The sequence below is a fragment of the Dendrobates tinctorius genome, unplaced genomic scaffold (assembly GCF_039654945.1).
Source record: "Dendrobates tinctorius isolate UK_male_01 unplaced genomic scaffold, ASM3965494v1 ptg000312l, whole genome shotgun sequence".
In the NCBI taxonomy this organism is placed as follows: Eukaryota; Metazoa; Chordata; class Amphibia; order Anura; family Dendrobatidae; genus Dendrobates; species Dendrobates tinctorius.
In genome coordinates, this window is record NW_027361979.1 from 3151909 (window position 1) to 3179582 (window position 27674).

The following is a 27674-nucleotide window of genomic DNA, read 5'->3' on the forward strand; positions in this document are numbered from 1 at the left end:
TGCCCTTTGTCCCCAGGCAACCACTACTTTGTACTGTAATTGTATCCTGGTATATGTTTTCATGGTTTGATGGCATTATTATTATTATGGTATTAGTTATGTTGGTCCTGTGGTTGTGTAATTTGGTAACTATTAACTGGAAGTGTAAAGTTATTTGTAGACTTTACATTACTATTTTCTCTCTCACCCATGACAGCACCACGGAGAAAGGTGATCTGCTCTTCAAGGACAGGAAACTACAGAATAAAAGGGTGGTACCTCTCCCCTGCATCAGCTAGTTTACTGTCCTTCACGGGAAACCTTTTCAGCGGGTTGAAGATGGACGTCGGGAGTTTCCAGGCCTGGCCAGGTCGACTCAGGCAGCGAGATTGCCCCTGCTTCGGCTGGTACAGGATCCTGAAACGCCACCACTGGGTCCTGAGGGCCTTCATGGGTGAGCGAGTGAGTGCAGCCGCAGCGCCATGGTCGGTGGCCTACCGGCTTCCCTGCCTCTCCTGATTTCCAGGGATGGAGCTGAATGATGCCAGGAGACGATGTACCGCTTTAAAAAGCAATGACACCAACAGGAGAGCTTTCTGCCTACTGCTCCAGCGGTCCCTCCAAGCAAAATGGAAGTGCAGGAGCCAGAACAGCAGCAGCAAAAGAAGTAGCAACACCAGCAGCAGCAAAAGGTGCGGCTGCAAGAAGATCTCCAAATGACTTGACGGTGTCACGAATGTGGCAGCAGTGGACGCTACAGTGGAAGAAGCAACATGTCCACTCAGCATAGCAAAGGCTCCAATCTCCAAAGGAGATCTATCAGTGCCTATGATCCATCCTCCAAATCCGGTATCATTGGTTGCTTCTGAATGATAAGTGAGCTTCGTGAAAGTTCACTTTCTATTACGGGTCCCCTTCTCATTTTTTGTTAGGGAAGAAAATGTGTAGGGAAGGCTAAGCACAGGGATTGTGCACTCTGTGGGAAAGTCTTTCTTGTTACCTGGGAGAAAAGACTGTGTCAGTCATGTATTGAATAGATGTTATGCAAAGAAACCACCCCTCATCCGAATTAAGATTATTAGGACAGAGGCTAAGAATTCCATTAAATCCATGACCCAGTGGGAGGATAGTAGGAATAAAAAAGAAAAATCTAGGAAGTTGATCCCAGAACCTGGTGTTTTTGACAGTTCAAAGGAAGAGAGAGACATAGATTTATCCACTTCAACTTCATCATCTGACATGGATTGGCATCACTGCTTTCCTGTAGAAGATACAAATAAGCTTGTTAAGGCTGTTATATTCACAATGGGGTAGTAGATCCAACACAGAAAGATCTGTACAGGATACAATGTTCGGCGGTTTAGAGCAAAGAAAGTGCCTGTCCTTCCCAATGAATGAAAAAATTTAGTTAGTAATTAAAAGAGAATGGAAGAAAACCAGAAGGCTAGAGCCAAAAAACATACAGGAGTTTCTGGGGCTCAAATTGAATTTAACGAAACGGGAGTGTCGTCTTCCAGAAGAAAAAAGGAAGGGGGGAGAAAGGATTATCGGTCAGCTATCACGGGTGTTGAAAACCCCCTCCATGTCCCTCAGAAAAGTCATATCCCTTCTGTGTTCCCTGACCTCTTGCAGCCCACTGGTACTGTGGGCCCAGTTTCATACCAGACAGCTACAACGGGACTTCTTGAAGAATGCGATTTCTCTGGGAGGGCATCTATAGGAGCAGATGACACTATCCCCGGAGACTACACATTCCCTCAATTGGTGGCTAAAAGCAGAGAAGCTAATAAAGGGGAGTAAGTTGGGTAAACAGGAATACTTGTGGTGACTACGGATGCAAGCCCTAAGGGATGGGGGGCTCATCTAAAAGTTGTCATAGTCCAAGTGGATTGGACAGGAGACCAGATAATGGTGTCATCGAACATGAAAGAGCTTTTAGCAGTAGAACAGGCTATAGTCTCCCTTCAGGGCCGCCATGTGAGAATTTTTTTCAGACAATCAATCTAAATCATCAAGGGGGAACTCGATCCAGGCCCTTCACGGAGTTAGCAGGGCGCATCTTTCAGGTAGCAGAGGACCCATATCCTTTCACTGATAGCACTCCACATAAAGGAAAAAAAAATTACAGAGCAGATTTTCTGAGCTGAAACCAGTTAAAGCAGTGAGAGTTGGTATTGAAAAAATAAGTCAGAACAGCAGAATGAAAGACTTTTTGTTCCCTAGACCCAAGGGAACTCATCGGGTACTCGATGCCTTCTTGATTCCTTGGGATCACAGTCTGGCCTATGTATTTTCCTTAATGATAAGCTGTCCTTAGCAAGATCAGAGAGGACAGAGCGAGGGTATACTAATTTTTCCTTTCTTGCCAAGAATGATCTGGTTCTCCTGGTTAAGGATAAAGTGTCGGGTGCTTCTGGAGGTTCCGGAACTTCTCTTCCAGGGGCCGGTGTACCACACCATCCCCAGGTAGCCAGCCACTAAAGTCTTATGGTAAGACCTGGAAAAAGTTTTTTTCCACTTCAGGAGCAAAGGTGCAGGAAGGGGTTCCAATTACTGCCATCCTAGAGTTTCTACAGATGGGTTTAGAATAAGGTCTTTTTACCAGTACTCTTAAAGTCCAGGTTTCTGCACTGGCAGGTAATCACTGGGTCTCTATGTTTGTAAAGGGCCTGTCACACTAAGAGATATCGCTAGCAATATCGCTATAACTAGTGACGTTATAGCGATATTGCTAGCGATATCTCTGTGTCTGATACTTACCAGCGACCGGCTCCCCCGCTGGTTATCGCTGATCGCGCGAGAACGTTCAGGACTGTTTCTCGTCGTCAGCTTCCTGTGGCGCTTCCTGCTGTGAGGACGAGCGACGCGTGGAGCCGGGCGGGAGGACGCAGGATCGCCTGGTGTGACAGGTAAGTAGCGATCCCCGTCCCCAGCGATGTCGCTAGTGAGATCTGCCTATGTGGCAGCTCACTAGCGACCACTTAGCGATGTACCAGCGATCCTGACCGCGTCATATCGCTGGTCGGGATCGCTGGTACATCGCTAAGTGTGACAGTACCTTTAGGGTCTCCCCTAGCTCTAAGCCCATTATTAAGCAAAGATTGCCTCCCTGTTTGTTTTGAACAGCTGACATGTGCCTCTAACAGCCGTGGGTGGAATTACGATCCACCCCAGCTGTTAACTAGTTAAATGCCACTGTCAAACTCTGACCGCGGCATTTAACACGTGCTTCCGGCAAGTGCGCTGGAAATTCCGCCCATCTGTGAACCTGTAACGTGATTGCGGGTCACGGATGGGTCGGTATGACAACCAGAGGTCTCCAGCAGACCTCTATGGTTGTCACTGCCGGATTGCTATGAGCTAGTGGTCGGCGCTCATAGCAAGTCAGCAATTCTACTATATACAAGTGATCTGATCATTGCCTGTATGTATCAGAGTTGATCAGGTTATGGCATTTTCTAGTCTCCCATGGAGACTATTGAAGAATGCCAAGAGTTAAAAAAAAAATATATAGTTTTAAAAATATTTAAAAAAAAATAAAAGTTCAAATCGCTCCCCCTTTCACCCCCATTTAAAATAAAACAATAAAAAAAATCAAACATGCTCATATTTGGTATCGCCGCGTACAGAATCTCCTGATGTACCAATATGAAAAAAATTTAACTGATCACTAAACGGCATTGTGAGAATAAAAAGTCAAAACACCAGAATTACGTTTTTTTGTTCAGCGCAACATTGCATTAAAATGCAATAATGGGTGATCAAAAGATCATATCTGTGCAAAAAAGGTATCACTAAAACATCAGCTCGGCACGCAAAAAAATAAGCCCTCACCCCACTCGAAATCACGAAAAATGGAGACACTGCGGGTATTGGAACATGGCGCAATACATTTAGTGAACATGGTAAAAAAACAAAACTACTGTGTAATTGCTCTTCTTTTGTAATTTCATCACACTTGGATTTTTTCTCCTGTTTTCTAGTGCACGGCATATTAAAACCCAATGGTGGTGTTCAAAGTACAGCTCGTCCCGCAAAAAATAAGCAAAAGCGAAAAATACCTCCGGTGGTTAAGGGGTTAGTACTAGGCAGCCACCCGCTCCATGAATTTGTAGGCTTGTGAGTGGCAGTTTTATCAGCATTTTCCACCTGTGCTGCCTTTTATCATGGAGGTGTTCTGCATCCTGCTAGTGCATTGGTAATCTAACCTGGTGTTGGTAAGGCTGTTTCTTTTTGTGTGACACCTATTTATGCAGTGGTTTTCCTTTATTATTACTGCAATGTGCGCATTGTAGATTCTGACTAAAGGCGGCAAAACCACAAATGTGCACAAATGGAGAGAAGTAGTAAAGAAACACATGAATACCATTCATCAAAGTACCCCCTTTACTCTGACAGCTTTGCATTCTCACAAGCAGCTTCATCAGGTAGTCACCTGATATGGCTTTCCAACATTCTAGAAGGAGTTTCCAGAAGTGCAATGCCTTCACTGAGGTCCAACTCATCCCAAACCATCTCCATTAGGTTGAGGTCAGTAGGTTGTGGAGACCACGTCATCTGATGCAGCATTCAATCCATCCCCCTCTTGCTGCTGGAGCTGTGTTTTGGGTCATGCTATACAAATGATGGTCCCATTAAGTGAATACCAGAAGGGATGATGACATGTTGTTGTAGCTCTATTAGCCATGTGGGTAAGTGTTGGTGATTTATTCCAAATCGTGCACACACCTCCTCTTCCATGCTTCAAGTTGGGCCCCATACATGTAGAAACCATACACCCACCTTTCCTGCATGCCACAAAGACATGATGGTCGGTGGCCAAAATCTCAAATTTTGACTCGTATGACCACAGTACAGATTCCCATTGATCGATTGTCCAGTTCTTATGTTTCTTGGCCTAAACAAGTCTCAACAGTGGCTACTTTGCTGCTTCCCGTAATCTTCTAAGGACAGTTCATGTTGAGATATGTCTGCTGCTTGATGTCTGTACATCATTTATGAGGACTTTTATCAGAAGTGCTCTTTGAGGTTTCTAAGGTGCTAACTCCTGATGACATTATCCTTTGCAGCATAGGTAATTCTTGGTCTTCCTTTCCTGGGTTGGTCACAGTGAGAACCAGTTTAACCCCTATTTGCCTATGGACGGAATAATACGTCTGAGTGATTTTCACAGCTGACACCTGGCACTAGGTGCCAAGATCAGTCTAAAGACCGCTCCCAGCATATTAACCCCAAAGTGCTGCGATCGAACACGATCGCAGCATTCCGGGAGCAGGCAGAGGGCTGACAGCTCCTCTGCCTTTGGATAGGAGACCCTGCAGCGTGACACGGGGTCCCGATCGCTGCCATAGTGACCCGATGTCGTCATGACGACATCCGGGTCACCAGAGCCAAGAAACATTCTGGTCATGCGCAGTGCATGCTCAGGAAGTCTCTCAGTGTCAGTGCACTAAGTTCAGTGCTGACAGCTTCCATAGCATGCAGATGCTTCTTCATCTACATGCTATAGAAGCGATCAGCCTGCAAAAAATGATTGTCACATAGTGGGACAAATTAAAAAAAATGTTTTTAAATAATTGTAAAAATATTAAAAAAATAATAATAAAAAAGTCAAAATATATTCTATCACAAAATAAATATTTGAATGTAAAAAAAATCTAAACAATAAAAGTTGACGTATTTGGTATCGCTGCGTCCGTAATGACCCGTCTTATAAAACTGTCCCACTAGTTAACCCCTTTAGTGAACACCATAAAAAAAAGTCAAGAAACAATGCTTTATCATCATACCGCCAAACAAAAAGTGAGATAACACACCATCAAGAAGACGGATATAAATAAACATGGTATCACTGAAAAACGTCATCCTGTCCCCCCCAAAAAAAAAGCTGCTATACAGCTCCATCACCGGAAAAATAAAAGTTATAGCTCTCAGAATAAAGCAATACGAAAATTTTTTTTATATAAAATTGTTTTTATTGTATAAAAGCGCCAAAACATAAAAATTTTATATAAATGAGTTATTGCTGTAATCGTACTAACCCGAAGAATAAAACTGCCTCATCAATTTCGCCACACATTGAACAATATAAACGCTCCCCCCCAAAAGAAATTAATGAATTGCTGGTTTTTGTTCATTCTGCCTCCCAAAAATCAGAATAGAAAGCGATCAAAAAATCTCATGTGCCCGAAAATGGTACCAATAAAAACGTCAATTCTTCCGGCAAAAAACAAGACCTCACGTGAATTATAGTTCTCAAAATATGGTGACGCAAAAACTATTTTTTGCAATAAAATGCGTCTTTTAGTGTGTGACAGCAGCCAAACATAAAAACCCGCCATAAGGCCTCTTTCACATGTCCAGATATTTCCGGTACCGGAGATGTCAGTGTCCGTGTGTGTAATACTTGCGGCACACGTGTGCCGCATCAGTACCGCAAGGACGGGCACCAGGGAAGAAGTGTTACAGTAAGACATACTGATAGAGACTCTAGGTTGTGAGCGCCATCAAGGACAGTGATGATAATGTGTGCAAAACTGTAAAGCGCTGCGGAATACAGTATGTTAGCGCTATATAAAAATAAAGATGATTATTATTATTCCCCGGCACCGGGTGCTGAACAAGGCTCTAATCATTCTCCCCTGCTCTGCCGGCAATCGGCGCAAGCAGGGGAGAATGATGAGTTACATTTAAGTAATAAGAGACAGCAGGTGGCGGCTGATAGGACTATTACTCCCATCAGCCTACCGCTGCAGGCTGGTAAAGGGCCATGGATATTGACCTCCTCCAGCCTAAAAATTGCAGCCCGCAGCTGCCCAGAAAGGCACATCTATTAGATGCACCAATTCTGGTGCTTTGCCCGGCTCTTCCCACTTGCCCTATAGTGGTGTCAAGTGGGGTTCATATTTGTGGGGTTGATGTCACCTTTGTATTGTCCGATGACACCAAGCCCACCCCCAGCTTACCAGCCCCCAGCTGTGAGCGTTAGCAAGGCTGGATGTCAAAAATGGGGGGCCACACACCATTTTTTTAAATGATTTAAATAATTGAAAAAAAACAGTGTGGGCGCCCCTCTATTCTTGATAATCAGCATTGCTAAAGCTGACAGCTGAGGGTTGCAACCCCTAGCTGTGAGTTTTGTCTGGCTGGTTATCAGAAAAAGGTCAGAGAGGCCCAGGGCCTGCGCACTGCAGTATTTTGCTCTGCCCTCAACAGGGCAGAGAAGTACGCCTGCGCAGAAACGCAATGCCGGGATCGAGGAAGCAACAGGAGGCCGACTTTGCAAGAAGATAGGAGGACCCGGACCTACAACACCCATCAGACCGGACCGCTCCCCCGATTGAGTATAATAAAACGTATTTTCTCTTCACAACGACAGCACCCACTGAGATGGGATCCGTCCCTAGGAACAGGAAACCTACAGAAATATAAGGGGCGGTCCCCCTCTCCCCCTCAGTTGGTTTCCTCTTCCTACGGGAAACTGCTGAAAGAAGAGGACACCTGGGCTGTGTAGGCTGCCTCTGCGGTATCCGAGGGAATGGCAGGGGCTACAGCGTCGGGGGGAATCCTGCTGGTCCGATCCCTCCTCGTCTGGCGATGGATGTCGTGAGGCCAGGGTTCGGGAGACGCCACCCTGGCTCATGTGGGAACGCGGTGTGGCAGGACAGGCCGACACTCATCCAGGAGGAGCGGGGTGTGGACATCCTGCTGCCTGGCTCCTCCATTGGGCCCGGTGTCTGTGCAGCAGCGCCGGGAAAATGAAGATCGGGGCCGCGCGTGTGCAGTAGCCGGGTAAGCGCTCCTGCCCCGGAAGTAGTGGGGATCACTTCTGGGGGCAGGGAGGCAGTGGAGTCGGCGCGATGCATGAGGCCCGGTGTCTGCAGGGTGGCGCCGGGAGAAAGTAGGGCCACGCGTGCGCAGTAGTCTGGTAAGTGCTCCTGCCCTGGAATTAGGGAAGATGACTTCCAAGGGAGGGAGGGAGTGGCATGAGATATAAATCTGGTAGCGTGGGGCCTGCCAGTGTGCCATGAGGTCCTCCCTAGGAGACTCTGTAATGCACCCACAAGGTGGATGTGCAGGCTCATAGCAGAAGTAGTAAGAGCAGCAGTGGAAGCTCCCGTGAGGGGGTTCCCACGGAAAAGAGTGGAAGAGACAAGAAGTCTAAGCAAACCACATCTCAGGCTGTGCCTCCGCCTCCAGAACCAGTACCGTGCTAACAAGCTTAACTGAGTGAGTGTTACAGGGCTCTACCTATTAAGCTGATTGCCCCTTCTTTCTGTGTACCCCTTCGGGTTAAAAAGAGTGGGAAGTCTAAGCATAGGGAATGTGCTTTGTGTACACAGCCACTTCCTGATAATTACCCAAGAATTCTTTGTCAAACTTGTATCAGCCAGACTCTGGAGGAGGAATCGTCCGTCAGAGCGAATGATATAAGACTTATGATTAGAGAGGAGCTCCAATTGCTCAGGGGCTCGGATTAAGTTGGAAAACTTAAGTCCAGTGTAAGGGGTGCTTCCCCCATTTCCAGCCCCTCTTCTGACTGTAGCGAGGTTAAATCTGCTGATTCCTCTAAGGCGTCATCATCGTCTGATGAAGAAGGGCGTTCCTGTTTCCCCATTGAAAGTATCGATAAATCTGGTGAAATCAGTTCGGGGGACCATGGGGATTACAAATGCTAAGAAGGCCACACAGGAGATTTTGTTTGCTGACCTCTCACAGAGGAAGGGGCGAGCATTTCCAGTAATAGCCACTGTGAAGAATGTGGTCAAGAAGGAGTGGGGGAAGCAAGGAGAGCGAGGTTTCATTCCTTCAACCTCAAAGAGGAGATACCCCTTTGATAATGACAATCTGACAACTTGGTCTGAGGTGCCTAAAGTGGACGCCGCTGTAGCTTCAACCTCCAAGCACTCCACCCTGCCGGTAGAAGACTCTGGGACTCTGGCTGACCCCTTGGATCATAAAGCTGACACGCTCCTTAATAGATCGTGGGAGTTTTGTACAGGGGCCTTCAAACCAGCTAACTCAGGCACTTGCACGGCAAGATCCATGCTGGTCTGGGTGGATCACTTGGGGGAGCAGTTAAAGAAAGGGGTCTCTAGGGACAAGTTGCTGTCCTCTATCCCTCTGATCAGGGGAGCTACGGCTTATTTGGCTGATGCCTCAGCAGACAACTTACGCCTGGTAGCCAGATCAGTGGGACTGGCCTACTCTGCTCGTCGTGTCTTGTAGCTAAAGGACTGTAAAGGGGATCTGCAAGCTAAATCAAAGCTATGCGCGATTCCGTGCCAGGGTGAGAAACCTGTTCGGCAAGGTGCTTGATGATATCCTCACCAAGGCAGGTGAAAGGAAGAAGGGGTTCCCTAACCAGTTTCTCCCGTCCTACAGGAGGGCCTTCAGGAAATAGCCATTTGGTAGAAAGAGAACCTATAGGAACCAGGATCGCTGGGGCAAAAGAGAGACCAAACAGAAAGATGCCCTTTTTAGTGGGTCTTCCTCCAAGGGCGGAGACAATTTCTGCTAGTCCTGGCCCTCCGGTGGGTGGCAGGTTGTCTTTCTTCTGCTATGAATGGGGAAAAAATAACATCTAATCTCTGGGCCCTAAGCCTGGTGTCATTTGGCTTGAAATTGGAATTCGGCCGAGTTCCCCCAGACTCCTTTATATTGACTCCTCTAAAGTGTCCTGCGCAACAGGAGGCGTTGGAGTTGGAAATTAGGGGCCTATTGTCTAAACATGTTCTTGTAGAGGTCGGCGGACCAAAGGGGAGGGGATTTTATTCTCCTTTAGTTCTGATTTCTTAGCCAGATGGTTCCTATAGAACCATCATTAATCTAAAGAAGTTAAATAACTTCCTACTGTCCCATTCCTTCAAGATGGAATCCATGAGATCGGCCATCAAACTTTTATTTCCCAGATGCTTCATGGTGGTTCTGGACTTGAAGGATGCTTATTATAATCTGCCAATACATGCCGAGTTTCAGTGATATCTCAGAGTGGCGGTCATCATGGAGGGTCACATCCGTCATTTTCAATTTACGGCAATGCCTTTCGGTCTATCTATGGCTCCTCGGGTCTTCAGCAAGTTGATGCTGGAGGTGATGGCTTATGTGCGGTTGAAGGACACGTTGATAGTTCCATACTTAAATGATTTCCTGGTAGTGGGGAAATCAGCCTCCCAATGTGAGGATCAACTTGCTGACACAATTTCATCCTTGCGGGCTTTAGGATGGATAATCAACTGGGTCAAGTCCAGACTGGTCCCGGTAACTCTTCAGTCCTTCCTGGGCCTGCATCTAGATTCTGTAAATTAGAGATGTCTTCTCCCGGAGGTAAAGATGTTGGCATTAACCCCTTCACGACCCATGACGCCTACGTAGGCGTCATGAAAAGTCGTGCCCAAACGACCTATGACGCCTACGTAGGCGTCATGCTATAAATAGCCCCCCTGCGGGTCGGGTGACCGGGGTCACTGAAAGGTCACCCGACCCGCACACAAAGGACACTCTACAGTTAATCCCTGGGGGCGTGGCTTAGCCCCCACGTGCCTACGATCGCTCTGATTGGCTGTTAAAAGTGAAACAGCCAATCAGAGCGATTTGTAATATTTCACCAATGAAATTTGGTGAAATATTACAATCCAGCCATGGCCGATGCTGCAATAGCATCGGACATGGCTGGACACTGACCCCCGACCCCCCCACACACCGACTGGCGGGGCCGATCGGCCCCCGCCACCGATGTACGGCGGCGATCGTTCGCCGCCGTCATCTGCTCCCCCTCCCCTGTCTATCGCTCCCTCCCACCTTCCGATCCCCCCAAGACCTCCGATCGTGCTCCCGGTGTCCCGCCGTGGCTCCCGGCGTCCGGATCATGGGCGCCGCCATCTTGCAAAATGGCGGGCGCATGCGCAGTGCGCCTGCCATTGTCCAAGATGGCGGCGCCCATGAATTTGCCGGTTGCCCGTTCATTTTTCATTTTGATCACTGTGATACACTCTCACAGTGATCAAAATGAAAAAAAAAAAGTAAATACACCCCCCTTTTATCACCCCCATAGCCAGGCGCAAATAATAAAATAAAAAAAATATTTTTTTTTCCATTTAGGGTTCGAACTAGGGTTAGGGTTGGAATTAGGGTTAGGGTTGGAATAAGGGTTACAGATAGGGTTAGGGTTAGAAATAGGGTTAGGGTTAGGGTTGGAATTAGGGTTAAAATTAGGGTTAAAATTAGGGTTAGGGTTGGAATTAGGGTTAGGGCTGGAATTAGGGTTAGGGCTGGAATTAGGGTTAGGGCTGGGTTGGGATTAGGGTTAGACTTGTAGTTAGGGTTAGAGTTGGGATTAGGGTTAGGGGTGTGTTGGCGTTAGGGCTGTGGTTAGGGTTATTATTAGGGTGAGATTAGGGTTAGGGGTGTGTTGGGGTTAGGGTTTGAGTTAGAATTGAGGGGTTTCCACTGTTTAGGCATATCACGGGGTCTCCGAGCGCGACATGGCGCCACGATTTATTCCAGCCAATTTTGTGTTCAAAATGTCAAACAGCACTCTCTCCATTCCGAGCCCCGACGTGTGCCCAAACAGTGGTTTACCCCCACATATGGGGTATCAGCGTACTCAGGAAAAATTGCACAACAACTTTGGGAGTCTAATTTATCCTGTTAACCTTGGGAAAATAAAAAATTGGGGGCTAAAAAAATGATTTTTGTGAAAAAAAATGAATTTTTTTGTTTTCACGGCTCTGAGTTATAAACTTCGGTGAAGCACTTGGGGGTTCAAAGTGCTCATCAAACATCTAGATAAGTTCCTTGGGGGGTCTAGTTTCCAAAATGGGGTCACTTGTGGGGGGTTTCCACTGTTTAGGCACATCAGGGGCTCTGCAAACGTAACATGACGCCCGCAGACCATTCCATCAAGTCGGTATTTCAAAACGTCACTACTTCCCTTCCGAGACCCAATGTGTGCCCAAACAGTGGTCCCCCCACATATGGGGTACCAGCGTACTCAGGACAAACTGGACAACAACTTTTGGGGTCGAATTTATCCTGTTAACCTTGTGAAAATAAAAAATTGCGGGCTACAAAATCATTTTTTGAGGAAAAAAAAGATTTTTTTTATTTTCACGGTTCTGCGTTATAAACTTCTGTGAAGCACTTGGGGGTTCAAAATGCTCACCACATATCTAGATAAGTTCCTTGGGTGGTCTAGTTTCCAAAATGGGGTCATTTGTGGGGGGTTTCCACTGTTTAGCCACATCAGGGGCTCTGCAAACGTAACATGACGCCCGCAGACCATTCCATCAAGTCGGTATTTCAAAATATCACTACTTCCCTTCTGAGCCCCGACGTGTGCCCAAACAGTGGTCCCTCCCCACATATTGGGTACCAGCGTACTCAGGACAAATTGGACAACAACTTTTGGGGTCCAATTTCTCCTGTTACTATTGTGAAAATAAAAAATAGCGGGCTAAAAAAATCATTTTTTGAGGAAAAAAAAATATTTTTATTTTCACAGCTCTGCGTTATACACTTCTGTAAAGCACCTGGGGGTTCAAAGTGCTCACTATGCATCTAGGTAACTTCCTTAGGGGGTCTAGTTTCCAAAATGGGGTGATGTGTGGGGGAGATCCAAAGTGTAGGCAGACAGGGCCTCTCCAAACACGACATGGTGTCCGTTAACGATTGGAGCTAATTTTCCATTCAAAAAGTCAAATGGCGCTCCTTCCCTTCTGAGCCCTGCCGTGCGCCCAAACAGTGGTTCCCTCCCACATATGGGGTGCCACCGTACTCAGGACAAACTGAACAGCAACTTTAGGGGTCCAATTTATCCTGTTACCCTTGTGAAAATAAAAAATAGTGGGCTAAAAAATCATTTTTGAGGAAAAAAAATGATTTTTTATTTTCATGGCTCTGCGTTTATAAACTTCTGTGAAGCACTTGGGGGTTCAAAGTGCTCACTACACATCTAGATAAGCTCCTTGGGGGGTCTAGTTTCCAAAATGGGGTCATTTGTGGGGGGTTTCTACTGTTTAGGCACATCAGGGGCTCTGCAAACTCAACATGATGCCCGCAGAACATCCCATCAGTCTGCATTCCAAAATTGCGCTCCTTCCCTTCTGAGCTCTCCCATGCGCCCAAACAGTGGTTTCCCCTGACATATGGGGTATCGGTGTACTCAGGACAAATTACACAACAACTTTTGTGGTCCAATTTCTCCTGTTAGCCTTGTGAAAATAAAAAATAGCTAAAAAATTATTTTTGAGGAAAAAAAATTATTTTTTTATTTTCACTTTTCTGCGTCATAAACTTCTGTGAAGCACTTGTGGGTTCAAAGTCCTCACCACACATCTAGAAAAGTTCCTTGGGTGGTCTAGTTTCCAAAATGAGGTCACTTGTGGGGGAGCTCTAATGTTTAGGCACACAGGGGCTCTCCAAACACGACATGGTGTCCACTAACGATTGGAGCTAATTTTCCATTCAAAAAGTCAAATGGTGCTCCTTCCCTTCGGGACCCTGCCGTGTGCCCAAACAGTGGTTTATGACCACATATGAGGTATCTCTGCACTCAGGAGAAATTGCCCAACAAATTTTAGGATCCATTTTATCCCATTGCCCATGTGAAAATGAAAAAACTGAGGCTAAAAGAAAATTTTTGTGAAAAAAAGTCCTTTTTTTTTCATGGATCAATTTGGGAAGCACCTGGCGGTTCAAAGTGCTCACTATGCATCTAAATAAGTTCCTTGGAGAGTCTGGTTTCCAAAATGGGGTCACTTATGGGGGAGCTCCAATGTTTAGGCGCACAGGGACTCTCCAAACGCGACATGGCAACCGCTAAATATTCCAGCATATTTTCCATTCAAAAAGTCAAATGACGCTCCTTCCCTTCTGAGCCCTGCCGTGCGCCCAAACAGTGGTTTATGACCACATATGAGGTATCGGTGTACTCAGGAGAAATTGCCCAACAAATTTTAGGATCCATTTTATCCTGTTGCCCATGTGAAAATGAAAAAATTGATGCTAAAAGAAATTTTTTATTGGAAAAATTAAAATGTTCATGTTTTCCTTCCACATTGCTTTAGTTGCTGTGAAGCACCTGAAGGGTTAATAATCTTCTTGAATATAGTTTTGAGTAGCTTGAGGGGTGCAGTTTTTGGAATGGTGTCACTTTGGGGTATTTTCTGCCATATAGACCCCTCAAAGTGACTTCAAATGTGAGGTGGTCCCTAAAAAAAATGGTTTTGTAAATTTTGTTGTAAAAATGAGAAATCGCTGGTCAACTTTTAACCCTTATAACTTCCCAACAAAAAAAAAATTTGTTTCCAAAATTGTGCTGATGTAAAGTAGACATGTGGGAAATGTTATTTATTAACTATTTTGTGTCACATAACTCTCTGGTTTAACGGAATAAAAATTAAAAATGTGAAAATTGCGAAATTTTCACCAAATTTCCATTTTTTTCACAAATAAATGAAAACATTATTGACCTAAATTTACCACTAACATGAAGCCAAATATGTCACGAAAAAACAATCACAGAATCGCTAGGATCCGTTGAAGCGTTCCTGAGTTATTACCTCATAAAGGGACACTGGTCAATATTGCCAAAAATGGCCAGGTCATTAAGGTCAAAATAGGCTGGGTCATGAAGGGGTTAATGCACAATGTGAGGTCAGCAATAGATAGCCCTCAAATGTCCCTCCTTGGCTCCCTTATATCCTGCATTCCTGCTGTTCAGTGAGCCCAGTTTCATACTAGACATCTGCAGCATAAGGTCCTCAACGAGGAGGAACGGCTGCAGGGTAGACTGGATGTCAAGATAACACTGTCATGAGAGGTAGTTAACTACCTGTCATGGTGGTTAGATCAAGATCATCTCTCTACTGGGGTTCCTTGGGTGGTGACACCCTCGACGATGGTTACTACTGACGCTTGTCCCCTTGGATCGGTGGTTTATTTAGGTGATAGCTTAGTCCAGGGACAGTGGTCCATAGAAGAAGCCAACGACTCCTCTAAGAGAATTAAAAGCAATCTGTCATGCTATACATGAATTTCTCCAACAGCTGCGCGGGTCTCATGTGCGGGTCCTGTCGGACAATGCCACATCCGTTGCGTATTTAAATCGACAAGGTGGAGCACGATCAAGGACTCTGATGTCTACTGCGCAGGGAATGTTGGAGCTGGCCAAATCCCATCTCTTGTCTCTATCAGTCCTTCACATTAGGGGAGTGGACAATTTCAGAGCAGACTTTCTCAGTCACCATACCTTGCATCAGGGGGAATGGACGCTCAGTCATCGCATCTTCAGAAAGATAGTGGACTTGTGGGGGCTTCCGGAAATAGACCTGTCCGCTACCAAAGCCAACAGAGAAGTCAAAAGGTTTGTCTCTCTGAACAGAGCAGACCAGGCAGAGATAGTTGACTCCCTCCAGTCTCTGTGGCCTTTCCATCTGGTATATGTGTTTCCCTCGATGGTGGTACTTCCGTTGGTCAACAGGAAGATCAGAGAGGAGAGGGCGAGAGTGATTCTCATCGCTCCATTTTGTCCCAAGAGGCCTTGGTTTTCGTGGCTCAGAGCCATGTCTATATCCGACCCCTGGATCCTTCCATCAAATCCGGACCTTCCCTCTCAGGGCCCATTCCTTCATCCTCAGGTGAAGGGTCTACACTTGACAGCATGGAACTTGACAGGCAGTTACTGAGACTAAACGGGTTCTCTGATGACCTGATTAATACCCTTCTGCAGAGTAGGAAGGAATCCACAACAAAAATATATAGTAGAGTGTGGAGGAAATTCCTTAATTTTCATACTGGGGCCTTCTCTAATGAGATGCCTGCTACTGCTATTCTGGAGTTTCTGCAGAGGGATCAGTAGATGGGTCTTTCAGTTAATACACTAAGGCTGTGTGCACATGTTGCGATTTTTAACCTTTTTTACCTCGATTTTTCGCCGCAAAAACGCTTAAAAAACACATAAAGAACGAACTCCATGCATTCCTATGGCATTCCGCACATGCTGTGCTAATGCTGCAATTTTTTCCGCGGCAGAATCGCATCGTGGAAAAAAACGCAGCATGCTCATTCTTTTTGCGAAATCGCCGCAATTCCAAAAAGAATTGCCGCGATTCTGCATCCATAGGAATGCATGAGATCCGCTTACTTAATTCCCGCATGTGGCTATGCCCACCATGCACAAAGTGAGCGGCTCATGTGCGGATGGTACCCACGGTGTGGAGGAGAGGAGACTCTCCTCCAGGCCCTGGGTACCATATCCCTGTAAAAAAAGAATAAAAAATGGTGTTATATTCACCTTCCGGTGTCCCGCACAGCCTTCCCGAGCCTCAGCGATGCTCCCGTTCCCAGTAATGCCTTGCGAGACCTTTGATGACGTTGCAGTCTCGCGATAATGTAGCGGTCCCTATTCCTCACGAGACCGCTACAGCATCGCGAGACCGCAACGTCATCAAAGGTCTCGCAAGGCAATACTGGGAACGGGAGCATCGCTGATGGCCCGGGAAGGCTGCGCGGGACGCCGGAAGGTGAATATAACCTGATTTTTTATTTTTTTTATTATTTTTAACATTAGATCTTTTACTACTGATGCTGCATAGGCAGCCTCAATAGTAAAAAGTTGGTCACACTCGTCAAACACTATGTTTGACGAGTGTGACCAACCTGTCAATCACATTCCAAGCGATGCTTCAAATCGCTTGGAATGTGCTTGAATTTCGCACGCGAAAAAAACCGTGCAAAAACGCGAAAAAAAACGCAAAAGAACCTGCACGTTTTTCCTGCGAAGAAGTGCGTTTTTCTTCTGCATACGTGGGCACATGGCCTAAAAGTTCAAATTTCAGCTCTAGGAGCCCTGTATGGTCACAATATTGCAGGGGATAGATGGGTTGTACGATTTATTTCAGCATGTGAGCGTAGCAACCCGGTGCACATTACTCGCTTACCCCCTTGGAACCTGAACCTGGTTCTTGACGCCCTGACAGGCCCTCCGTTTGAACCCTTAGACTCTGTTTGATTGAAACTTATTTAATTGAAGACTGCGTTATTAGTTGCTTTAACGTCCGCTAGGAGAGTGAGCAACATTCAGGCTCTGTCGATTTACCCTCCCATCCTGTTAGTGTTTCAGGATAGGGTAGTTTTGAAGCCAGACCAGTCATACCTCCCTAAGATAGTGGACAGATTTCCTAGAAGTCAGGAGATCTTCCCTCCTTTTTTGATAATCCTTCAAATCCTGAGGAGAAGAGATTTCACACCTTAGATGTGAGGAGAGCTGTCCTGGGTTATATAGAAAGAACTTGTCCCTGGAGGCAGAGCAGGGCTCTGTTTGTGTCCTTTCAGGGCCACAGGAGGGGGTCTGGAGTCACAAAAAGCACCTTATCCCGATGGATCAGAGATGCAATCTGTCTGGCCTACTCAGCAAAAGGTGAAAGTCCTCCGGATGGGTAAAGGCACATTCAGCATGGGCTATGGCATCCTCCTGGGCTGAGAAGGTGGACGTTCCTATTGATCTCATATGTAAGGCTGCAACATGGTCTTCACCTTCTACATTTTACAGTCACTATAAGCTTGATTTATCGTAATCCTCTGACATGGTTTTCAAGAGATCTGTCCTCAACACAGTGGTCCCTCCCAGGTGATGGTTCTCTGAAAGTCTTTCAATGGGAGCTGTCATGGCGAAGAGAAAAAAACAGATTACTTACCGGTAATACTCTTTTATAGAGTCCACGACAGCACCCACTCACTTCCCTCCTTTAGTTTTTATGGATGTGCATGGCGCACTTTGGGTGGAGACTGTATGTACATAGATGTAAGAGTTTAGGTACATTAAATGTCTTGCTATGGCAATTGACTAAATCTTATTTGGCGGTTCCTCTCTTTCTCTGTAATCCGACTGAGGGGGACCTCCCGTTTTATTTCTTCTCTTTCAGGATGGATAAGCCCTGAAAGGCAGTGGCAGCATCTTATAGCGGCCAAAACGGGTGACAGGTTCCCTTTAACGTGCAAACCACCCTTGGGGGTAAAGGGGTTAATTATATTCAGTTGATGGTTTTCATGACTCCACTTCAGGATACTTTCAAGGGCAATTTTCTGGGTTGACTGACTGCCATGATCAGGCCCTGACTTAGCCTCTGTTGTTCTTGTAAAAAATGTTTGATTATTCACTTTTTTTTTTTATAAAGATTCAGAGTTTTATTCAAAGACATAGTTTCACATTTGGCATTTATTCATTGAACTGGGGGATAACCATCCTGATTGCTGGGACCAACCGATGGGACCCTACCAATTTAAAAAATTGGCTGAATGGCCGGTGATCAATTATGTGCACTACCGTTCCATTCATTTTTAGGCTGTGTGCCCACGATGCGATTTTGAAGCGTTTTTGCCGCGATTTTTGGCGCGAAAACGTTTAAAAATCTTGTACAGAATGCATTCCTATGGCATTCCGCACATGCTGTGCTAATGCTGCGCTTTTTTCCGCGGCGGAATCGCATCTCGGAAAAAAGCGCAACATGAACATTCTTTTGTGCGGAATCGCAAAGAATTGCCGCGATTCCGCACCCATAGGAATACATGAGAATCGCTTACTTCCCGCATGTGGCTATGCCCACCATGCGGGAAGTTAAGCGTCTCATGTGCGGTTGGTACCCACGGTGTGGAGGAGAGGAGACTGTCCTCCAGGCCCTGGGTACCATACCCCTGTAAAAAAAAGAATAAAAAATCGGGGTATATTTACCTTCCAACGTCCCGCGCTGCATTCCCGGCCTAAGCGTTCCCAGTAATGCCTTGCGGCAAGGCCCTGTGACGATGTAGTCTCGCGTGACTCTAGCGGTCTCGCGAGATCGCTATAGTAACGCGAGACCAACGTCATCACAGGTCTCGCAAGGCATTACTGGGAACGCTGAGGCCCGGGATGGAAGTGCGGGACGTCGGAAGGTAAATATACCCCGATTTTTTATTTTTTTTTTATCATTTTTAACATTTTATCTTTTACTATTGATGCCGCATAGGCGGCCTCAATAGTAAAAAGCTGCTCACACTTGTCAAACATTATGTTTGACGAGTGTGACCAACCTGTCAATCACTTTGCAAGCGATGCTTCAAATCGCTTGGAAAGTGCTTGAGAAAATCGCGGCAAAATCGCGAACAGAATAGCGGTAAAATCGCGCTGGGGAAAAAACGCGCGATTTCTGGGAAGGAGTCCGGTTTTCAGTGTGCGTTTTAACACGCAACGTGGGCACATAGCCTTAATGGGACTGCCGGAGATGGCCGAACTGAATGCTGTCACAGATGCTGCAGGCTACACATTTACAAAAAGTCTGTGTTTTTGTTTTTTCCCCCTATCACCAATAGTGTCTCTTTGAATAGGTAAGGGTAATTGGCTGACTACATACAGTGCTGTGCAAATTAATTGGGACAAAGCATTTTTTAAGTAAAATTGTTAGTTGGTTACCAGTCAGTGATTCAAACCAGTTTTAACTGCTTTGAACAGGCACTCACACCTGATCAAAGCAGTTAAAACTGGTTTGAATCACTGACTGGTAACCAACTTACGATTTTACTTAAAAAAAAAATGCTTTGTCCCAATTAATTTGCATAGCACTGTATTTATTTTGTAACATTTTTTTCCTTCAGGTTTCTTTCCCAATCTCTCTGATTACGCCTCCCACAGTTCAGTCTTGCTTCTTCTTTAAAACCATTGGTTACTGTTGGAAGTAGTATTTCCAGTTTTTCTAGGTGTTCTGTGGTTATGCGAGTTTAAGAAGTATGTATAGAGATATGCTGAGCAAACAAATGTGCTATTTTATTGCTATCCATGTTAAATAACTAACCATGATTAAGACTTGGCATATTCACACTTAATATTAAAGAGGTTGTCCACAACTGTTACATTGATGATCTATCCTTAGGATAGGTCATCAATGTCTGATCAGTGGGGGTGCAACACCCGGCGCCCCGCCAATCAGCTGTTCCCGGTAGCGGCTGAAACTGCTCTGTGCAGCTTTGTAACTGATTAGTTCCGGCCGCCTCTGAGAACAGCTGATATAAGAAAGATAAAATATTGCAATAAAAATGATTATGGGGGATGAAAAACACAATAACTGTGGAAGTATTGTCGAGAAAAAAGCTCTAAATCTGACAGATTTGTGAGCTATGTTTTGATGTTCCAGAGTTACATCGTGCTGAATACAACTATTAACTGAAGCCAACGTGCCAAGAGAACAGATTTGGCTGATTTTATTGTGTTCCTTTGGTAGCCCAACTAATATAAAAGCATAAGGGTATGCGCACACGCTGCGGATTCTGCTGCGGATCCGCAGCGGTTTTGGCGGTTTCTGCTACGTTGTACAGTACCATTAAAATCAATGAAAAACACTATGCACATGCTGCGGATTTTTCCGCGGTTTCTAATCCGCAGCATGTCAGTTCCATTGTAGAGGTGTCAAACCGCAGGCCAATCCGCAGATAAACCACAGGTCTTTTGACCTGCGGATTCGGCCAAATCCGTGCGGAAAAATCCGCAGCACAATCCGCAACGTGTGCACTTACCCTAAAGCGTTGTAAACGGCAATGAAGCCATAAATGATCTCCTTCAGGACCTGTAAACACGATGCAGATTTATTACAAAACCTAAAGAATTTCCTGATGTCAGTAAAGTGAATGAGAATCCTGAGGTCTCATGCACATGTTGCTTATTTTTGACTTGCAGATTTAATTCCGAAGCATGTCAAAACTTTCAGCTTTTTGGCTGCGGTTTTCCTGCAAATAGATGCAAAAATGATGCAGCGATTTTGGCACCAAATACTTAACGTGTGCTCATACCGATAGGTAGCTTTATGCAGTTGTGCTTCTCACAAAATTAGAATATCATCAAAAAGTTAATTTATTTCAGTTCTTCAATACAAAAAGTGATACTCATATATAGTCTTTACGAACTGAGTGATCTATTTCAAATGTTTATTTCTGTTAATGTTGATGATTATGGTTTACAGCCAATGAAAACCCAAACGTCATTATCTCAGTAAATTAGAATCGTTAACAAAAAAACACCTGCAAAGGCTTCCTAAGCATTTAAAAAGGTCCCTTAGTCTGTTTCAGTAGGCTCCACAATCATGGGGAAGACTGCTGACTTGACAGATGTTCAGAAGGCAGTCATTGACGCACTCCATAAGGAAAGTACATTTTGCATTTTATTTGGAAATCAAGGTCACAGAATCTGGAGGAAGAGTGGAGAGGCACACAATCCAAGCTGCTTGAGTTCTAGCGTGAAGTTTCCACAATCCTTGATGGTTTGGGGAGCCATGTCATCTGCTGTTGTAGGTCCACTGTGTTTTATCAAGACCAAAGTCAGCGCAGCCATCTACCAGGAAATATTAGACCCCTTCATGCTTTCCTCTGCCGACAAGCTTTTTGGAGATGGAAATTTCATTCTCCAGCAGGACTTGGCATCTGTCCACACTGCCAAAAGTACTAATACCTTGTTTAAAAACAACAGTATCACTGTGCTTGATTGGCCAGCAAATTTATCTGACCTTAACCCCATAGATTCTCTATGGGGTAGAGTCAAAAGGAAGATGAGACACCAGACCCAACAATGCAGACGAGCTGAAGGCTGCTATCAAAGCAACCTGGGCTTCTATAACACCTCAGCAGTACCACAGGCTGATCGCCTCCATGCCACGCCGAATTGATGCAGTAATTGATGCAAAAGGAGCCCCGACCAAGTATTGAATGCATTTACTGAATATACATTTCAGTAGGCCAACATTTTGGATTTTAAAATTATTTTTCAAGCTAGTGTTATAAAGTATTCTGATTTACTGTGTGAGGCAGTGACCCCTGTTACAGCTAGGGGGCGCGGAAAGTTCTCCTCAGAATACGCACAGAGGTGTATTGAGGCCATATGAGTGCATGGCAATCGCAGGCGTAACTGTGATGGTGAGACATTATTGTAAATGGCCGGTATGTGTCTCAGAGGAGGTCCTCTGTGCTGTAAGCCCAAAATGTTTTTGTTCTGGGGCTTGTAGTTCCACAAGTTTTTGTTTGCTTATAATAGGGGGGCTTACAGGGTTAACGGAGAGCTGGGCGGAACTGACTAACCACACATCTCCCACCTATGGGGGTGGTTACAGCTACATATTGTGGCAGGGGTTTGGTCACATGAGTAGTGATGTAAGGTCTTGAAAGGCCTGTGTTATGATTGGGTCACCGAGGAGGAAAACAAGACCAAGCTAAGCCACAGAAAACCAGAGAGGTTGGTAACTAAGCGGATTGCAGACCCCTGATCCTATCCACACAACTAGCAGTAGCCGTGGAGCATACCTACAATGATTATAGACTCCTCGACACAGCCGGAGGACTAAATAAGCCTAAAGCAATAAAAGGGGAAATCTAAACTGCCCCAGAGCAGACCCCAAAGGAATAGACAGCCCCCAAACATATATTGTCGGTGAGACAAGATGAAAACACAAACACAGGTAGGAAAATAGGCTGAGCAAACGATGGGGCCCACACTAACTAGAAAGGACAGGAAAGGAAAGATGCTGTCTGCAATCACGCCAAAAAACCCTGCAAAAATGTCCAACACTTCTGATAGCAAAAAAAAAACCTGAAGTCACTAGACTTCACCCACTATATCAGCACTCTGGCATATTCTGGAAACAGAGCAAAAAGAGGCCAATCTAATAAGGGACAAAAAGCAACCTGGCACAAACAGTAACATAAGGATGGAAATTCAGCAAAGCTCCAGCCGGGGCTGCCTGAGCACACAAAACTGAATAGACAAAACCAAATCAAATGTGAACAATAGCAAAGAACACTTAGCTTGAGAATGCAGGGACTGAACTGGAAACTAAGACCTCAGGAGGCAGGAAAAATCACCAGCATGGATAGAGGGAGTCGGCTGTCTTAAATCCAGTCAGAGACTCCAGATGTCCAATCGTCATCCTCATTATCAGGTGGCAGGTCTCTGTTAATTAGATCAGCGTCATTACCTCCTGCAACCACCAGAGGGTGCCCGGAAAGAGAACTCACGACTCCTCTGTCAATACAATCAGCTCCACCACCCTCACCAGCAACCAGAGGTAGACCAGAAAGTGAATTCACAACACCTGTGTGTTGGAAGGTCCCTCAAGAGGACGGACTTCTTGAAGAGCACATGATGTTTCTGTGTTGGAAGGTCCTAAGAGAGGATTGGATTTCTGAATTGCACATGAGGTCTCTGTGTTGGAAGGTTCTGCGAGCGGACTGGATTTTGAAGAGCATATGGTGAGGCCATGGACCTCGATGGTCTCTGTGTTGGAAGGTCCTGGGAGTAAGACTGGATTCCTGAAGAGCACAGGGTGAGACCATGTACTACCTGAATGGTCTCTTTTTTGGAAGGTCCTGGGAATAGGACCGGATTCCTGAAGAGCACAGGGTGAGACATGTACTGGCAGAGTCTGTGATGGCACTGCATTGGGGAAGCTACTGTCCTTCTGACGGTCTGGATCTGTCGGGTGGCCTGGTGTGCAAGGCGTTGTTTAGTACAGTTATTCCATGTTAGGCAGCTTTCCTGGAAACCAGGATTTGTGAGGTCCGTGTATGGAGCGGAGCTCCTGGAAAGTAACAGCAAAGGTAAAGGGGTTACTGTGAACTGTGCAGTATCCCACGGTAACTGGACGAAGTGAGGTCCTGCGTGATTAGAGACTGCGACCTAATGGCGTGTAATGCGGTGTGTGTAGAGACATTGATACGGCGTAGGGACACCCCCGGGAACTAGTCATTGGAGGACTGGTGGGTGTAAGTGTCAGTAAAGTGTTTAAAGCCGTGTGCTACAGTATCTGTTATTGGAACAAACTGTTAGTGCCTATGATGTTCCATGGATGTAATGTACTGGACTTCACATTATTTGGTTTATGATGCTTGAATAAACCGAAATAGATTGTTTAAGTGAGAAACCGTGCGCTGCGTGCCTTAATCCAGTTGACGAATGAGTGTCCCCCAACACACACAGTAACCACCATCTTGGCTGTAAGCCATAATCCAATCATCAACATCAACAGAAATAAATAAATGAAATAGATCACTGTTTGTAATTACTATAAAATATGAGTTTCACTTTTTGTATTGAAGAACTGAAATAAATTAACTTTTTGATGATTGTGAGAAGCACATGTATGAACTGTGATTTCCTGACCGGCCACTAGTCTTCTGACCTCACCAGTCTCGTAGACTTACCATATATGAGGCTGTTTGCAGGAGACCCATGGCGATTTCTGAAATTGCAGTCTATACACAGACTGTGAAACTTGAACATGTGGAGTCAGCCCATTTCTGCATTGTTTGAACTACAGCCTATCATAATCGGCACTGTCTGTAGAAAACAGTTTGGATAGGCCTGTTTCACACTTCAGTTTTTTGTGTCAGTCAAAATCCGTCAAAATGGCGGAAAGCGGAACCGTTGCTAAACTGATGTGAACGGATGCCACCGGACCGTTTTTTTTTTTTTGACGGATCCGATGAATGAAGAATTGTAAAGGAACCGTAGCCCGGGGAGGAGAAAAAGAGAGAGTGAGTTTTACGTCCGCCAGAAATGATTTCACGGTTAAATTTCCGGCTGACTTCCTTCCTCCGGCATGCGCACTCTAAAATGCGGATCCTGCAGCAAAAAAAACGTTGCATGGTCTGTCCGGGCATGTCGGCGGACGCAAAAAATTTGGCGGATCCGCAAAAAACCGGATCCAACGGATGGCCATCCGTCAAGATCTGCCGGCAATGCATCTCAATGGGGAAAAAAACGGATCCGCCAAAAAAAATGGCGGAAAAAATGGCGGATCCGTTTTTTTTTTTTAAAAACGGCGGATTTTGACTGATGGTCAAAAACGGAAGTGTGAAACAGGCCGTAGATAAATCCTTTTGACGGATGTATGTGGTCAGATTCTTTTCCATGACTAATCAATGTAATATTCTAATGCAAGCTATTTCTTTTCTAGCTGCAGTGATTGGATCTCGTCTGCACTTACCAGTGGCTTTGTCCTGTTTTGCCATGGCCTTCTACATCTTGTTTATAAAGTGATATGGTGATACCCTTAATTCGGCTGCCCAGCAAAGGATACGTGGAAAATGGAGAAGGGAAATCTTTAGATTATTATGGATGAAGACACTTGGTGGCAGTCTGATTGCAACATACAAAAATAAACTGCACTCATTTTTACTTTGCTGAAATGAACTGTATATGTAATTTTGTATGTGCTTTATCTTAGCAATGATTCTACGAGAAAATGTACAATTGCCTCTTGGTTCTCTTTATAACATTTTTAGAAGACTTTTATGACTTTAACAGCTTTCTTTAGAAATATTCAAAACTAGTTTTAGGTCACGTGCACACGTTGAGAAACCGCACCACACATGTGTTGTCTTGTTTAAAGGGATATTCCCAGTCACATGAGCTGCATTGCCAGACAGCCTGTGCACTAATTTAGGAAAATTAAGCCCATTTTTCCTCATCTCAAATGCCCTTGTGAAAGACCAAAACAGTTTAATGTTCCAGTAGCAAAAAGTGTTTCCCTAATGAAAAAGCCTTTAGACACTGCTCAAAAAATTAAAGGGAACACTTAAACAACAGAATATAGCTCCAAGTAAATCAAACTGTGAAATCAAACTGTCCACTTAGGAAGCAACACTGGTTGACAATCAATTTCACATGCTGTTGTGCAAATGGAATAGACAACAGATGGAAATTATTTGCAATTATCAAGACATACTCAATAAATGAGTGGTTCTGCAGGTGAGGATCACAGACCACATATCAGTACCAATGCTTTCTGGCTGATGTTTTGGTCACTTTTGAATGTTGGTTGTGCTTTCACACTCGTGAAACATGAGACAGACCCTTCAACCCACACAAGTGGCTCAGGTAGTGCAGCTTATCCAGGATGGCACATCAATGCGAGCTGTGGCCAGAAGGTTTGCTGTGTCTGTCAGCGTAGTATCCAGATGCTGGAGGCGCTACCAGGAGACAGGCCAGTACACCAGGAGACGTGGAGGGGGCCGTAGGAGGGCAACAACCCAGCTTCAGGACTGCTACCTCCGCCTTTGTGCAAGGAGGAACAGGAGGAGCACTGCCAGAGCCCTGCAGAATGACCTGCAGCAGGCAACAAATGTTCATGTGTCTGCACAAACGATTAGAAACCGACTCCGTGAGGATGGTCTGAGGGCTCGATGTCCACAGATGGGGGTTGTGCTCACAGCCCAACACCATGCAGGACTCTTGGCATTTGCCACAGAACACCAGGATTGGCATATTCGCCACTGGTGCCCTGTGCTCTTCACAGATGAAAGCAGGTTCACACTGAGCACATGTGACAGACGTGGCAGAGTCTGTAGACGCCGTGGAGAGCGATCTGCTGCCTGCAACATCTTTCAGCATGACCGGTTTGGCAGTGGGTCAGTAATGATGTGGGGTGGCATTTCTTTGGAGGGCCGTACAGTCCTCCATGTGCTCGCCAGAGGTAGCCTGACTGCCATTAGGTACCGAGATGAGATCCTCAGACCCCTTGTGAGACCATATGCTGGTGCAGTTAGCCCTGGGTTCCTCCTAATTCAGGTCAATGCCAGACCTCATGTGACTGGAGTGTGTCAGCAGTTCCTGCAAGATGAAGGCATTGAAGCTATGGACTGGCCCGCCCGTTCCCCAGACCTGAATCCGATTGAGCACATCTGGGACATCATGTCTCGCTCCATCCACCAACGTCACGTTGCACCACAGACTGTCCAGGAGTTGGCAGATGCTTTAGTCCAAGTCTGGGAGGAGATCCCTCAGGAGACCATCCGCCGCTTTATCAGAAGCATGCCCAGGCCATTGTACAGTAGGGAGGTCATACAGGCACGTGGAGGCCACACTCAATACTGAGCCTCATTTTTACTTGTTTTAAGGACATTACATTCCACTTTAATTTTGTGTGTGACTCCAAATCCAGGCCTCCATTGTTTAATAAATTTGATTTCCATTGATGATTTTTGTGTGATTTTGTTGTCAGCACATTCAACTTTGTACAGAACAAAGTATTCAGTGAGAATATTTCATTCATTCAGATCTAGGATGTGTTATTTGAGTGCTCCCTTTATTTTTTTGAGCAGTGTATTTTTGTATCTATATGTAAAGTATTTAAATCTTAGCTGTCTTTTCAGATAAACTTGTTAAAGCATGTCTGTGTCTCTCCAACTCCCCTCTTCATAGACTTTAATGAGGAGCGACTGTAATCTGATCCCTCCATAATCAAGCTCTGTCTTCACTAATTATAGATTTTACTAGTAAATTGAGAATGAAATATCAGGAGGCTGGAGGTGAAGAGAGAAATATTTTTCTTTAATAGAATGTATTACAAAGTTTTCTTATCTTTGCTTCTACCAATATTTTATGAACAAATAAATAAAAAATCCAAATGACAGTTACTCTTTTATGCAGTTATTTTGCTTTTCACGCACTTGTTGTATTAGGGTCAGCAATGTTGCAAAAGAATCTCATCCTATGTAGAATATACTGCAGAAATTACCAAATTGGTTGAGAATATAAGAATATTTGTATATTATTGCGTTATTTGTGCAAGAAGTTGGTTTTGGGTGCTGTTTTATGTCATTATTTGGGGAGAAAGAAAGCATTGTCTTTAACAAAAAAAGGTCATGTGATGCAGATTACAGCTGTGAACATTTTGTGAATA

At 45.1% G+C, this 27674-nt stretch overlaps 1 protein-coding gene across 2 annotated transcripts in view; it reads left to right on the forward strand.

The window, feature by feature from the left end:
- TMEM167B (transmembrane protein 167B) overlaps window positions 1–27404 on the forward strand; it is a 73732-nt gene extending 46328 nt beyond the window's left edge. For both annotated transcript variants that reach the window (XM_073561046.1, XM_073561045.1), the window contains one exon: window positions 24948–27404. In XM_073561046.1, the coding sequence (XP_073417147.1) occupies window positions 24948–25030 (83 nt within the window). In that variant the 3' untranslated portion in view covers window positions 25031–27404. The remainder of the gene's footprint in view (window positions 1–24947) is intronic.
- Window positions 27405–27674: the final 270 nt, after the last annotated feature.